Source organism: Indicator indicator, chromosome 30 (genome assembly GCF_027791375.1).
Source record: "Indicator indicator isolate 239-I01 chromosome 30, UM_Iind_1.1, whole genome shotgun sequence".
NCBI classification, from domain to species: domain Eukaryota; kingdom Metazoa; phylum Chordata; class Aves; order Piciformes; family Indicatoridae; genus Indicator; species Indicator indicator.
Window position 1 is genome coordinate 5,305,770 of NC_072039.1, and position 11,807 is coordinate 5,317,576.

The 11,807-nt window shown below is 53.2% G+C and overlaps 1 protein-coding gene across 1 annotated transcript; it reads right to left on the reverse strand.

Moving 5' to 3' along the window:
• Nucleotides 1-352: 352 nt before the first annotated feature.
• On the reverse strand, nucleotides 353-10,463 carry TLCD2 (TLC domain containing 2). The gene is made up of 5 exons (XM_054394548.1): nucleotides 10,371-10,463; nucleotides 4,236-4,717; nucleotides 3,725-3,807; nucleotides 2,809-2,891; nucleotides 353-730 (listed from the first exon to the last, which is right to left on the reverse strand). The coding sequence occupies exons 1-5, from the start codon at nucleotides 10,461-10,463 to the stop codon at nucleotides 353-355; spliced, it is 1,119 nt and encodes a 372-aa protein (XP_054250523.1).
• Between the last annotated feature and the right edge of the window lie 1,344 nt (nucleotides 10,464-11,807).

An 11,807-nucleotide genomic window follows, 5' to 3' on the forward strand; every position in this document is an offset into this window, starting at 1 on the left:
GGGGGTTAGGAACACGCTGTGGTATTTGGATGTCCAGAAGAGCAGTGGAGAATCAGTGCTCTTCAGCTCCCTTCTTAACTCAGCAGTGCCTCAGAGAGCTGCAGGAGCTGTTGAGGCTTCTCTGAGCAGCTCCCAGTCGTCCAGCCACGTCATCCAAAGGTGCAGGGGGAGCACAGCCTGCTCCATGAGCACCTTCTCTGCCAAGGATCTGCAGCCACCAGCCCACATGCTCTGTTAGTGCAGGCCCTCAGCTCAAGGTACTGAAACAGCCACGTTCACTTTCCACCCTGCTTTGCTGTCCTCCTCCACAGGCTCGGGGCTGCTCATCCCCTGGACCCTGCAGGGTAGGGAGCTATTGCTCCTTCTCCTGCTGCATGTCCCGGCTGGACTTGCAGAAGTCACTCCGCAGCAGGCGGTAGAGGAGGATGATGTTCATGGGCATCATGACTGCCATGCCCAGCGTGCCCACAGCGTAGACTGCCGGGGGCACGTTCTGCCGGTTGAGGAGAAGCCAGTGAGCCATCCAGGCCAGCGTGGCGATGCGGAACACCACGTAGGTGCCCAGGTTGATGACGCTGTTCAGCCGGTAGCAAGCGGTGTGCACCAAGTTGGCCATGAGCAGGATCTGCCGCAGGTGGAGGAAGATGGAGTTGATCTCCACCAGCAAAGCCACCAGGGCAAACCCCACGTACTGATGGAGCAGCACTGCAATACTGAAGCAGATGATCACCTGGGAATGGAGAAAGAGGACAAGGCTGAGCCCAGGGGGTAGTCACTCGCAGCTGCTGCAAGCTGGAGCCCTTCATGCTCGGGCGCAGCGTGGTGCAGAGGTGGAAATAGTTATCACACCAGTGCCAAACCACTGGTAATCACCCCACACAGAATCACAGAATCAATCAACAGGTTGGAAGAGACCTCCAAGATCATCAAGTCCAACCAATCACCCAACCCTAACTAATCACCTAGACCATGGCACTAAGTGCCTCATCCAGGCTTTTCTTAAATACCTCCAGGGATGTCGACCCCACCACCTCCCTGGGCAGCCCACTCCAATGGGCAATCTCTCTTTCTGGGAAGAACTTCTTTCTAAGATCAAGCCTAAACTTTCCCCTGCACAGCTTGAGACTGTGTCCTCTTGTTCTGGTGCTGGTTGCTTGGGAGAAGAGACCAACCCTCTCCTGGCTACAACCTCCCTTCAGGTAGTTGTAGACAGCAATGAGGTCACCCCTGAGCCTCCTCTTCTCCAGGCTAAACACCCCCCAGCTCCCTCAGTCTCTCCTCACAGGGCTGTGCTCCAGACCCCTCATCAGCTTTGTTGTCCTTCTCTGGACACGTTCAAGCAACTCAACACATATCGCTGCAGCATTGCAGCCTCCACCCTGTGCTGTGGGCTCAGGCATGAGATAAAGCCTCCCAACTGTTGCATGGTGGTTTTTTTTTTTTTTTTTCCAGTGGGAGTAGAATGAAACACTTCTATAAACTCTAGGTTGGCAGAGGAGACAGTGCAGCCAGACCTACCCCTGCTTTTGTGACCTGGGGAATGGTTGTGGCCCAGCAGGTTTTTCTGTACACAGAGAACTGCAGAGTGGGGCAGGAAGGGAGATGTGTAGCCCAGGGCTACAGTTGCTGCTGGCACAGGGATTCTCCCCAGAAGAGATATGCTGCAGGGATTAAGCAGCTTTGGTGCATCAGAGAGCCCCAGGGGGTGCCCCAAACCTGGACTGAAGCACCCTGGGGCTGCTGGATGCTGCAGCAGAGGACAGAGCTGCTGGGGGCAGAGCAGGGATGATTCCTGCCCCTCACCCTCCTTGCTGGGCAGGGGAGGCAGGCGCTGCCTGCCCACGCTTTAGTACACTCAGTCCTTTCTTCAGTTTATACCATTAATGCTGCTCTCTGTATTGGCTCTTTAATGAGATTATCTGCTCCCTGCTCGTTAAGTCACTGTCTTGGCCTGAATTAGCTCTATTGTGGAGATGAACTTTTAACTCACAAGCAGCAGTGGCAAAGCTGCAGGGCTCATTGTGCTCTGCCACACAGCAGGTCTGACCGGCACGTCCCCTGTCTCATCCCAGGTAGGTCCCAGTGCTGCTCCTGTCCCCCATCCCCAGGCCCTGTGGACCCCTGTGCCTTCCCTGTACCCTGAATCATCTTTGCTGCTCAGCTCCAGGCTCTGCCACCACTCTGCCCTGCAGCATCCACAACTTTCCAGCATTCAGACATGGGAGGTGATCAAAAAGAAACCCTCACCAGGCACAGCCAGCAGCAAGGCTGGCAAAGTGCACTGGTGTGGGGCTCCTGCACCAAATCTTCTCCAGCCACCTCAGCCCTGTGGCCATGGCTCTGACCCAGGTGAGAGGACAGCACCCTGGAGAGTGGGAGGTGAAAGAAAGTGATGTACAGCCCTTTCTGGCAGATACTCAAGTGGCTGAGAGCCATTAGGAACTGAACTGCTCACTGGTGCCAGCAGGGACACCTGTGTCACTGTCTGTCCATGCCACTGTTATGGATCAGTCCCCTAGCCCAGCCCTCTTCCCCCCTACTCCGTGCACACAAAGCATTTTCCCACCCATCTTTGGGTGCCTTTCTGCAGACCTTCAAAGAGTACACAAGTCCTGCAGGACCAAGGTGAGCTCCAAAGCTCGTTGCTTGGGCTCCTCTCCCCAAGCAGAAAAATCCAACAGACTGTTTTAACAGGGAGCAAACACCCACAAGAGCAACAGCAGGAGCCCTGCATGTGTTCCCCACCCCAGTTTCCCTGGAAGTACAAATGCCAGGGTCTCTTCATCACAGAGCAGCAGAGGGACTCACCACAGAGTGATGGAAAAGCAGCTCCCAGGACTGGTGAAGTTTCTGATTGCACAACATGTCCACAAAGTCTTCGAGGAAATAACCTGGGATCAGAGAGGCCATTAGCAAAGACGGGCAGCAGGAAGGGCTGTGCCAAGGGAAGCCCCAACCCCAACAAGCTATGCACCCAACTGAGCTGGGCAGCCCCTTCGTGGAAGTGACGGCCACAGCTCAGCCCAAGCCCTGGATGGGTGGTGAGTCACACACAGAGCAGCATCACATACAGCAGGAGAAGGAAATTGGTGTGGTTTGGGTCCCTCCTGCAATCACTCTGTAGGATGTGCTCCTAGGGACAGGCACTAACTGACTGATCACATGGATCTGTTCCCAGAGAAGGGTGAGAGTGAAGGCAACACACAGACCCTCACCCACCCTATGCAACCCTTAACAGCTGCAGGATTCTCTGCCATCAAGCCAGCCCCATGTCAGCAATTTAGATACTCAGGCCTCCCATGCTGGGAAACCTGTTAGCACTGACCACAGAGCTGGTGACACCTACAAGAGGGTGACAAGGAGGTAGGAAGGTTTCACACAGCCAGAGGACTCAAAGCTCCTGGCCTCCACCTCAGCAGGTTTAGCTTGAGGCTTTGGGAGGACATGCATCAACCTCCTATCACAGGCACTTTTGGGATGCCCCAAGCCCTGGCTGTTCCACGAGGATGGTGGCAGACAGCCTGGTGCCCAGTACCTCCTGGCTGCGGGTGCCGTGGGACAGAAAGGAGCCACTGTCCTTTGCAAAGAATAGAGCAATTGTCTGGAGTGCCTGAGCCATCGCTGCCTGCGGCGCGGCTCGAAGGAACTGCGGTCACACACTGCTGAGCCCCTGGAGACCTCCCGAAGGTGCAGAACAGAGGGCAGCCCATTCCCCCCGTCTCACCTACAGATACAGCAACCAGGCTGTGTGCCCCGGGTGGGTGAGTGCCCACCAGATCCTCGGACAGCTCAGGATGGAAGCAGAACCTGTGGGGAGAGGAGTTAGGAGTGGCAGGCAGTGCCTCTGGTTCCCACTTTCCTTCCAGTGTACACCTGGTCCTGCCGACACCCCCTGGAGCCCTCCTATCCCCTTGGTCCCCCTCTGGCCACCGCTGTTCTTCTGTTCCCCCCGGAATCACCCTATCCTCTTGGTGTCCACTGTGCCCCGATCCTCTTGGTGCCTCTCAATCCCTTCTCCATCTTCCAGTACCTCCCAGTTTCCAGGTCCACATCCCTCAGGATCCCCCAAACCCTCATTCCCTCTCCTTCCCGGGTGGGCTCAGTCTCCCTCAGTGCTCTCCTTGGCCGCAGGTTCCCGTCGGGGTCCGTCGATGCCTCCGTTTTCCCATGCCAGCCCGGTGCCCTCCCTCGGTCCCAGGTGCCCTCCGGGGTTCCCTGGCGCCCGGGCCGCTCACCCGGCCAGTGCCCCGCCGCCGCTGAGCACACTGTGGGCCAGCGACGTCCAGATGTTACGCCACTTCCAGCGGTTGCGGCGGGCCGATGGCGGCGGCGGCACCAACCGCTCCAGCTCCCGGTTCAACAGGCGGAAAGCAGCAAAGGAACCGGCCACCACCAGCAGCCCCGGGCTAAAAGCCATGGGCATCCACCTGCCCGCAGCCTCCCCCGGGCTCCCATCGGCATCGGTCGCGCTTCCCGTCGACTCCACCTCGCCCTGCCCCGAGGTCCGCCCCAGGCACCGGCACCGGCACCGCCCCGGGCACTGGCACCGCCCCGTCACCGCCCCGCCCGGCCGCCGGAGCCCGCCCTGCCGCCGCCCTGCCGACGCTCTGCCGCGGTCTCCGGCACCGGCACCGCCCTGGAACCGCCCTGCCGCGGCTAGGGTGCGCGGCCTCGGGGAAGGGGACCACGAGCATCGTCTCTTCGGGGCTGCGGGAATCTCCGGGACAGGCAGACACCCACTGAGGACACCCAGGGCTGTCTCAAATAGGGGGAAATGGGAGAAGGGCACCCTGGGGGATGTCAGCCTGACCCGAGATTCATCCGGCAGAAACGATGGCAGCCCAAAGGCCAGCGTGCCACAGAACAGGGGCCTGGGTGTCCTGTCACTCTGCTGGAGCTGGGGACACCTTCCTCTCTCCTCTGAGGTTTCTCCTCCACCTTGGTGGCACTGGGTGGGTGAACATTTCACCCTTGAAGTGCGGTGTCCAGTAGTCTTTCACCATAAAGGAACCATGAGGTGTCCCTCACCTTGGGTAGGGACCCATACAGGCACACACGGCTGGTTCTCATCACACATCAAGCATGCAAAAAGGTCCAATCACCCTGCCGAAAAAATCCCAACCACCCACAAACCAAAACACAGCACTGTTGCCCTCCATCCCTCTGTCCCATGTCTGGTCCCAAAAGGATCTCCTCGAAGTCTGGGCTACCCCAGCTCTGCTCTCCTGCAGGAATTCAGGATCCTGCACCGACGAGTCCTTTAGTTCCATCCCACAACTGTGCTGCTTTTCCATCTTCCTGTAATTTGATCGCTCCCTTGCTGCTTTTTGATGTCTCCACCAGAAGCGTGGCTGCTGCACAGACCTTGCTTCTCCTCTGTGGACAGGATGAGTCACCCTGTACACACTGATTAATGTCAAACTCTGCCTCTCCTTTGAGGTATTAATTTCAGAGGAAATCTTCTACTTTCTCTTTGTTGAAACAGAAACGTGTGGAGCCTGAGCTCCCAGGCGCTGCCCTGGCTGAGGTGATGGACACCAGAACACCATCAAGTCATAAACATGCGGATGGAAGAGATGCTGGGGAAGGGAGTGATTAAATCAGATTCTGAAGGAGAGGGGTGAGGTAGTCCCAACTGATGGAAAAGCATCTGTTCCTGATGGAGAAATGTGCCTAAAAGCTGGCCAGGACAATGTAATTTCCCAGTGGTTAAGTGGTGGAGAGACGCTGCCCAAAGTAATCAGCAGAGCTGATTGCTCAGGGGATTATAAATAATCTCATGTATTAGGACTTGAAGGATCACACAGGCTAATCTGTTACTGAGAAGGCCAAATGCAGAGACATTTCTGTTTAGCAGAAGATATGCCAAAGAAAGGGAGGCAGGCCAGGGCGCCGAGGAGAAAATCATTTCACAATTAATTGTGGTATAATATTGCAGAGAGCTGATTTCCTAAGGAGGAGCTGTCTGCAGTGTTTTAGCCTCAGAAATCTTGTCTGACCCTTTCCAAGATGACAACCCTGCTCTTCTTCTGCCTGCAGGTGAACTTCCAGAGCATGGAACAGCCCTGTTTGTCCCCAGGGCTCCTCCATCCTGGTGTTATTCTTCCAAAGATGAACATTTGGCTCCAGTTGGGGACTGGAATAGTTAAAATGTTTCTGGACACTGGAGAGCTTTTACCTACCACTTCCACATGTAAGGAATTTAAACCATGATTAATAGAGACTCTGACTCAGGGGCTTTGATCCCACTATTGGAGCACTAGTGGCAGCTACATACAAAGTGCTTTTGGGTTACCTTCGGCACAGATTTCACTTTATTTTCCTTGCCATCAGGCAGCAGTTTCTTGCAAACTCTTTTTTTTCCCCCAGACATTTCTCCTTTTCTTTTGCTTCCCTCTCAAGCAATGACATTAAGCAGGGGTGGGTTTGGAGCTGAAGACTTCCAAACCCAGTCACAAAGAAGTCCCTTGACACCCGATCAAGCCAAATATTCAGCCACGTCCCCCAGGCTGGGAGGCCAGGCTTGTCCAGAAAGCCGAAGTGGAAGGACAGGAGCCGTCGGGCACGGCTGCCACAAGAGGTCCCTGCACACTTGCCGGAGAGCTGGGGAGAGCAGACCGGTCTGAAGGGACTCTCCGTTCACACCTTATTTGGAGATACTGCCTTTTTTTTTCACCCAAATTTCGAGAAGTTTTCCAGCATACCCCCCAAAGGCCTGGTTTTATGCAAGGAGGCAGCTCAGCCTGGTGACGGGTTGCTGCTGGTGCCTGCTCCCAGCAGGGCAGGGGACTCCTGCCAGATGTCAGCAAGGATGTGTCTTGATCCATCCCATAACTCCATGGAGACAGTAAACCACAGTCAGTCCCATAGCAGGGGCTTAACAGCAGCAGTCGAGGGTACAGAACGTTTTTCAATAGCTGGGCAGTGGCTTTTTTTCTCCCTCTCACAGGTTGGAGTTTCCCTGCAGCACATCTGGGACAGATAATCCATTTTCCACGAGAAAGAATCATAGAACGGTTTGGGTTGAAAGGGACCTTTAAAGGTCAGCTAGCCCAGCCCTCTTGCAGTGAGCAGGGATACCTTTAACTACATCAGGTTGCTCAGACCCCCAAACAACCTAACCTGGAATGTTTCCAGGGATGGGGCATAAGCCACCTCTTTGGGCAACCTTGGCCAGAATTGGCAGTTTGCTGACAATTCCCCCTGTGAATTCTGTCAGATAAACTATCCTCTCCCCTAGGTGCTCCCCACTACTCCTGGGTGAGGGTTTGGGTGTGCTTTCAAAGTTCTGCCATCCTTTACATAAGGAGGAGCCTGCTCTGCTCCTGAGGACCACACACAGAGATGTGGGAGCTTCTGACATGGCAAAATCCTTCTGGCAAAAGTCTGGGTTGTGTTTTTGGAAAGCCTTGATTCCTTGAACTGCCTCTCTGCAGCCAGGGAGGCATAAACCCATCTGCTCATCTGATGCCAGACCTGGCTCACACCTGAAATAATTTGAGGAGTCCAAGATCTCAAATCAAACTGCTTGGCTTCCAACTTTAATTAGCCTTCATCTCTCATTAAGGTGTGTCATTGCTCTGCTAGACCATAGGAACTCAGATGATATAGGAATGGCTTGCTCTCTGTATCTATGTTGTCACTCACAAAGTCTGTAACTCCACACTTGTGAAAGGATCTACTGTGCAAAACTCATGCTGTGAATAGCAAATCACACCCAGGCATTGCAGAGGTAGCTGGGAAGAGAGCTGAAACCAGTGCAGACTCCAGTGTCCATCCCTTCCAGCTAGAAACACCTTCCTGAAGTGGAAGCCAGATATTCTCCAGGTGGAGCTGGGGAAATTCTTGCCATAGCCTCAGGAGAAAGGCACATCACTCTCTGTGAGCATGGTGAGCAGGGGAAGAGTTTCAGCTGGCACTGACAGTACAGGAAGGTTTTACTACCTTATTCCCCAGCCCTTAGCTTCATTTCACACACACAGCTTCACACACACAGAGGATTTAATGCAAGAAACACCAAAGTATGGGCAGGTTGCTTTGGCTGTTCTTTGTTTTGGCTTTCTTCCTTTTTTTTTTCTTCCCCTCAAGACTGGGAGTATTTTTTCTCAGGATTTAGCACAAGGGACCTGTAGGAGAAACCTGTGACAACAGCACAGCCTCCCTGAGGATGCTGCAGGTTCAGCCATCTCTCCAGGGCTTGGGCTGGACCAGCTGCTGTGATCTGGTTGTGCAGTGGATGTGCTCACTCCTTCTCACTCTGGTTGCACAGGTATGCCATGGGACTAAAAAAAATTTCCACTGACAGACACATTTCCTGGCAAAGCCCCTCCAAGCACAGCAGCGTGGGCACTTCTTTATAGTTCTCTTCTGTTTACAGTAGCTGACATGCCCCAGATTTGTCTACTTCCCCAAATTGTTTATCTGCTGCTGTTAGAAGGGTTTCAGCATCCTTCTTTCCTTGTGGTGAACAGCAAAACATGGAGCTTCTTCTGCCTCACCAACACCAGACATGAATGCTTAGGAAGACAACCTGAAACAGCACCTGTAATTGTTCTCACCCTAGAGCAAATATTTCATTTTCTATGTCATTTTCCCTTGTGGGGCAAACACTTTTCCCCCTGTTTAGTTCACTGTTCTCAAGCTTAAGTCATTTTGAACAGATATCTGTTGTGCTTTCTGGTTACACCATGACATATTTTTGACCTCATGCCTTTTTTTTTTTTGTTGTTGTTGTTGTTGTTTGTTTTTTTGCAGTTCAGACAGATTCAGAATGAGCCCTGCAAGGTGGAAGCATGTCTCAGCCCCCCTACACCCACTCTGTGCAGCATCACACCTTGCTGAGCCCACTCAGTTCCTCCTGCAGTATGAACCTGAGCACAGGAGCTTCCTAGCTGTGCCTCCTGCTGTCCCCAGCTCCACACCTCAGAACAGGTTGGGTTCCCTCCTGAATTCTTTCATTATTAATATCACAAACCAAGCTGTTCTGAGAGCTCTGTCCCATTAATCATTTTAGCTCTGCTGCAGCTTTTACCTTGCTTCCTCTTCCTGTGCCTGAACAGTCTTCAACACCATTCGACTCTGTGAGTAATGCTTGGTTAAATCAGGCAGAGCTGCTGGGGTGGGAGGGAGGGGGGAGACCCTGATCTGAACAAGCTGGGGACAAGCAAAGGTGGGACAAAGATGCACCCACACAGCCACAGCTGCATTTCAGCATGGAAAAATATGCCACCCCTGCTGACCATGGTAGGGACCTGAAGGGAAGAGAGCTATTCAACTCTAAACTTGGATTTTCTGGAGCACTGGCAGCACTGGAGAGACACAGCAGAAGTCAGAATACCTAAGGAAATACCTGGTCAGCTCAGCAGCTCCTGTGAGCCAGCACCAATGTGGGCAGAAGGTCCAGTCTGAGATTTCTGATGCTTACCTAGGCTCTGTTCGTAGGATCATAGAATGGTTTGGGTGGGAAGAGACCTTTAAAGGTCATCTAGGCCAACCCCCCTGCAGTAAACAGGGAGATCTTCAACCAGATGAGGTTGCTCAGAGTTCCATCAAGCCTGACCTTGAATGTCTCCAGGGATGACACATCTACCACCTCACCTGTTTGTGTTTGAGGGCACTGCTTCCTTTCACTCCCTCCTCATGTTTACTCCTGCTGTGTGTTACAAGCAAACTAACCACTCTGAGGATCCACCTCTGGATTACCTAACAAAGAGCCAAAAGATGCTTACAGAGCATCTTCTCAAAAGTCTAAAGCAACCCCATGCCTGAGTCCCTCAAGGGCATAGTGTGTTCCTAGGTGCTGGCTCTCAGAGAGGCAGCAACACAGCATCCCACAGCTAACCCAAACCTTCCTTCTTCCATCCAATGCCCTTTTCAGCTTTCTCTCCTTTGCCACCATCCTTTCCCACAGCAGAGATGAGCATTTTGACATAGTGAAAGTAGCAGGGAGGCTGGAACTCAAGGTTCTTCAAGGTCCCTTCCAACCCAAAGCATGATTTTGATGATTCTGTGATTTTGTTGTGCCTTTCTCCCTCTGCATTTTACAAAAGCACTTCCTCAGGAGCTTGGCTGCATCCATCAGCATCCACCAGCAGAATCAGCTGCTCTGCCCCTCAGTGTGAACACCACCCCACAGAACCAAGCTCCACCTGAGTCATCCCAAAGCCTCCCAAGCCTTCCACAGCTCCATGTCTGCCACTCTGCTGGTGTGCTGCAGCTTTCACCCATCATCAAACAAGGTTCTTCAGCAGGTTCTGCTGAGTCAGAGAATGCCTCCACGAGGGCTGCTGCTTCTCCATGTGGGAACGCGCTTCTGGGCAATAATGGCAGAGAGTTTAAAACAGGGAGGTTCAGCAGCCAAATTGCTTCACGTTCAGGATCCTGGCCAAAAAGGCAGAGCCCAAAAGCTGCTTGTTGGCACTGTGAGAAAATACCTCAGACCTGTGCCCATCATGGGCGTGCATCGCCCGTGGGCTAAGATGACTCCTTACCCAGCAGCGCCCTGGCAGCCAGCTCTGGAAGGAGGTATCTTCATGGCTTGGTGGGTCTGATGGAGTGAGCTGCTTCACAAATCAACCAGCTTGCACTTCCTCAGCATCCCTCAGCATGTCTCCTTCTCCAGGCCATGCCCACCAAAGGGCTTTTATCTGCCCCACCTCACCCCACCTTGATTTGGCACTGCCTGGTAGAAAGCTGGTCCCTGCAAAGCTCCAGCTCCGTGAGGGAGATAATGGAAGCACACTGCTAGTAACTTTCCCCACCCCCCCCTCACCCCCAAAACTTTTGAGGCACATTTTGAGGTTGTGAAGCATATTGACTGTGAAATAGAGATAAGAGCTGGAGTAGACACAAACAGCGTAGGCGTTACTCTCAGTTTTTTGCAACTCCCACTCTGTTGCAAAAATAGTACAGCAAGGAGCCTGCTGCTCTGTGCCACACTTTGGGGACCAAACCGTGATGGGACCACCTGCCTGAATGTCAGTGGATTGATCCAGAAGCAGAACTGGGATGTAAGATACATGCAGAGGTGCTGAACACATCAGATTCCTTCAAATCAACACAGAGAGTCTAAAAGAGCAAGTTAAATGTTTTTGAACATTATTGAAACAGATAAAAAAGTAGTAACACCACTCCAAAGATGTTGCACTGAGCTGCAGAGCTTTCCATCGAGACAAGGGGTGATGGGAAGCCACAGCAGAGTATCAGTGTCCACTGGAGTTTCTGTTCACACTGCCCACGACGCACCCAGCCTTTAGACCACACCTGTGCTATAATTCCTTAGTGCCCTTAATTCTTCTGCAATTCTAACCCTGAGTGCTTAATTAGGCACAGACCAGATGCAGCAATCAGATAAGTCTGGCTGGCAGGCTGCTTCCAGGAGATGTGTCTCCTGACAGTCATGGATGTTGTGCAACATGGGGAGAGCATCACCCACTCGTGGGCTGGTGGTGGGGAGAGCACTCGCAGTAGGATGCCAGGGTGTCATCTCGGTGGAGGAGAAGCTTGTGGACAGCAGTGGTGGTGCTCTTTGACTCAGGGGACGGGTGCCTGAACACCCCACGTTGGGACCAGGTGAGTACCCACCAATATTTCTCCTAAGGGACCTGGGAGTGGGGCAGCAGCGTGGTGAGGATCTGCAGGAGCAGGTCACCACCCTGCATTGAAACCTGCCACAAACAACCCTCCTTTTCTCAGTTTTCTCAGTTGCTTGCCTTTGTTTTTTTTCCTCCAAAATGGAGAGGGGGATTTCTAACCAGCATCTCAGCTCATTGCTTAGGCAGGGCCAGTGTTAAGGACCAAGATTTTTG